We start from the raw sequence: 1,156 nt of genomic DNA on the forward strand, positions 1-1,156 counted from the left end.
TAAAGGCTTCACTCAAACTTATGGTCTTGACTACGACGAGACATTTGCACCGGTTACCAAGCTAAACACCATTTGAGTCCTCCTATCTATTACTTCCAACCTTGATTGGCATTTGACTTAATTGGATGTAAAAAATGCTTTCCTCAACGGAGAATTAAGTGAGGAAGTGTACATGGATTTCCCACCCGGGTTTGAAGAAAGCAAAGGCCAAGTGTGTAAGTTGAAGAAGTCCTTGTATGGGCTGAAATAATCTCCACGGGCGTGGTTCAGCAGATTTGCAAAAGCTATGACCAGCAGAAATTACATTCAATGGCAGGCAGACCACACCATGTTCTACAAGAACTCGGAAAAGGGAAAATGCTGCATCCTTATCAATTATGTGGACAATATAATATTAACAGGAGATGACTCAAGCGAAATTGTGAGGTTAAAAGAATTCCTTGGTACAGAGTTCGAGCTTAAAGACTTGGGGAATCTTAAATACTTTCTTGGTATGGAGGGAGCAAGGTCCGAAACAGGTATTTCCATCTCCCAAAGGAAATATGTTCTTGATCTACTGTCAGAAGTTGGTTTGATGGGCTGCAAACCAGCCGAAACTCCTATGGAATTTAACCTTAAATTGGGAACTAATGAGGATGGAGAAGAAATTGACAGGGGGAGATATCAACGACTAGTAGGAAGACTCATCTACCTCTCTCACACCCGTCCAGACATAGCCTTCAGTGTAAGTGTTATCAGTCAGTACATGCATGCCCCGAGGGAGAAGCACCTGGAAGTTGTATATAGAATATTAAGGTATCTGAAAGGGACTCTTGGCAAAGGCTTGTATTTTAAGAAAACTTCCAACCAGAATGTGGAAGTCTACACTGATGCAGACTAGGCAGGTTCTGTTAACAATAGACGTTCTACAAGTGGCCATTGTAGTTATGTTTGGGGTAACCTCGTGACGTGGAGAAGCAAAAAACAGTCTGTTGTAGCACGCAGCAGTACAGAGGCAGAGTATCGAGCACTATCTCATGGTATATGTGAAGGAGTTTGGATACAAAGACTTATGGGGAACTAAAAGTGCCTTACACTGGCCTATGAAGATGTCTTTGTGACAACCAGTAATTTGTCAAGATAGCACATAATCTTACGTATCATAATTGCACCAAAT

The 1,156-nt window shown here is 41.7% G+C and overlaps 1 protein-coding gene across 1 annotated transcript; it reads left to right on the forward strand.

The window, feature by feature from the left end:
- The first annotated feature begins 286 nt into the window (after positions 1–286).
- On the forward strand, positions 287–880 carry LOC128293825 (uncharacterized mitochondrial protein AtMg00810-like). The gene has a single exon (XM_053029370.1). The coding sequence runs from the start codon at positions 287–289 to the stop codon at positions 878–880; it is 594 nt and encodes a 197-aa protein (XP_052885330.1).
- The last annotated feature ends 276 nt before the right edge of the window (positions 881–1,156 follow it).

This window comes from Gossypium arboreum, chromosome 6 (genome assembly GCF_025698485.1).
Source record: "Gossypium arboreum isolate Shixiya-1 chromosome 6, ASM2569848v2, whole genome shotgun sequence".
Classification (NCBI taxonomy): Eukaryota; Viridiplantae; Streptophyta; class Magnoliopsida; order Malvales; family Malvaceae; genus Gossypium; species Gossypium arboreum.

Coding starts and splice junctions, on each gene's coding strand:
- LOC128293825 (XM_053029370.1), top strand. CDS start 287: ATGACCAGCAGAAATTACATTCAATGGCAGGCAGACCACACCATGTTC.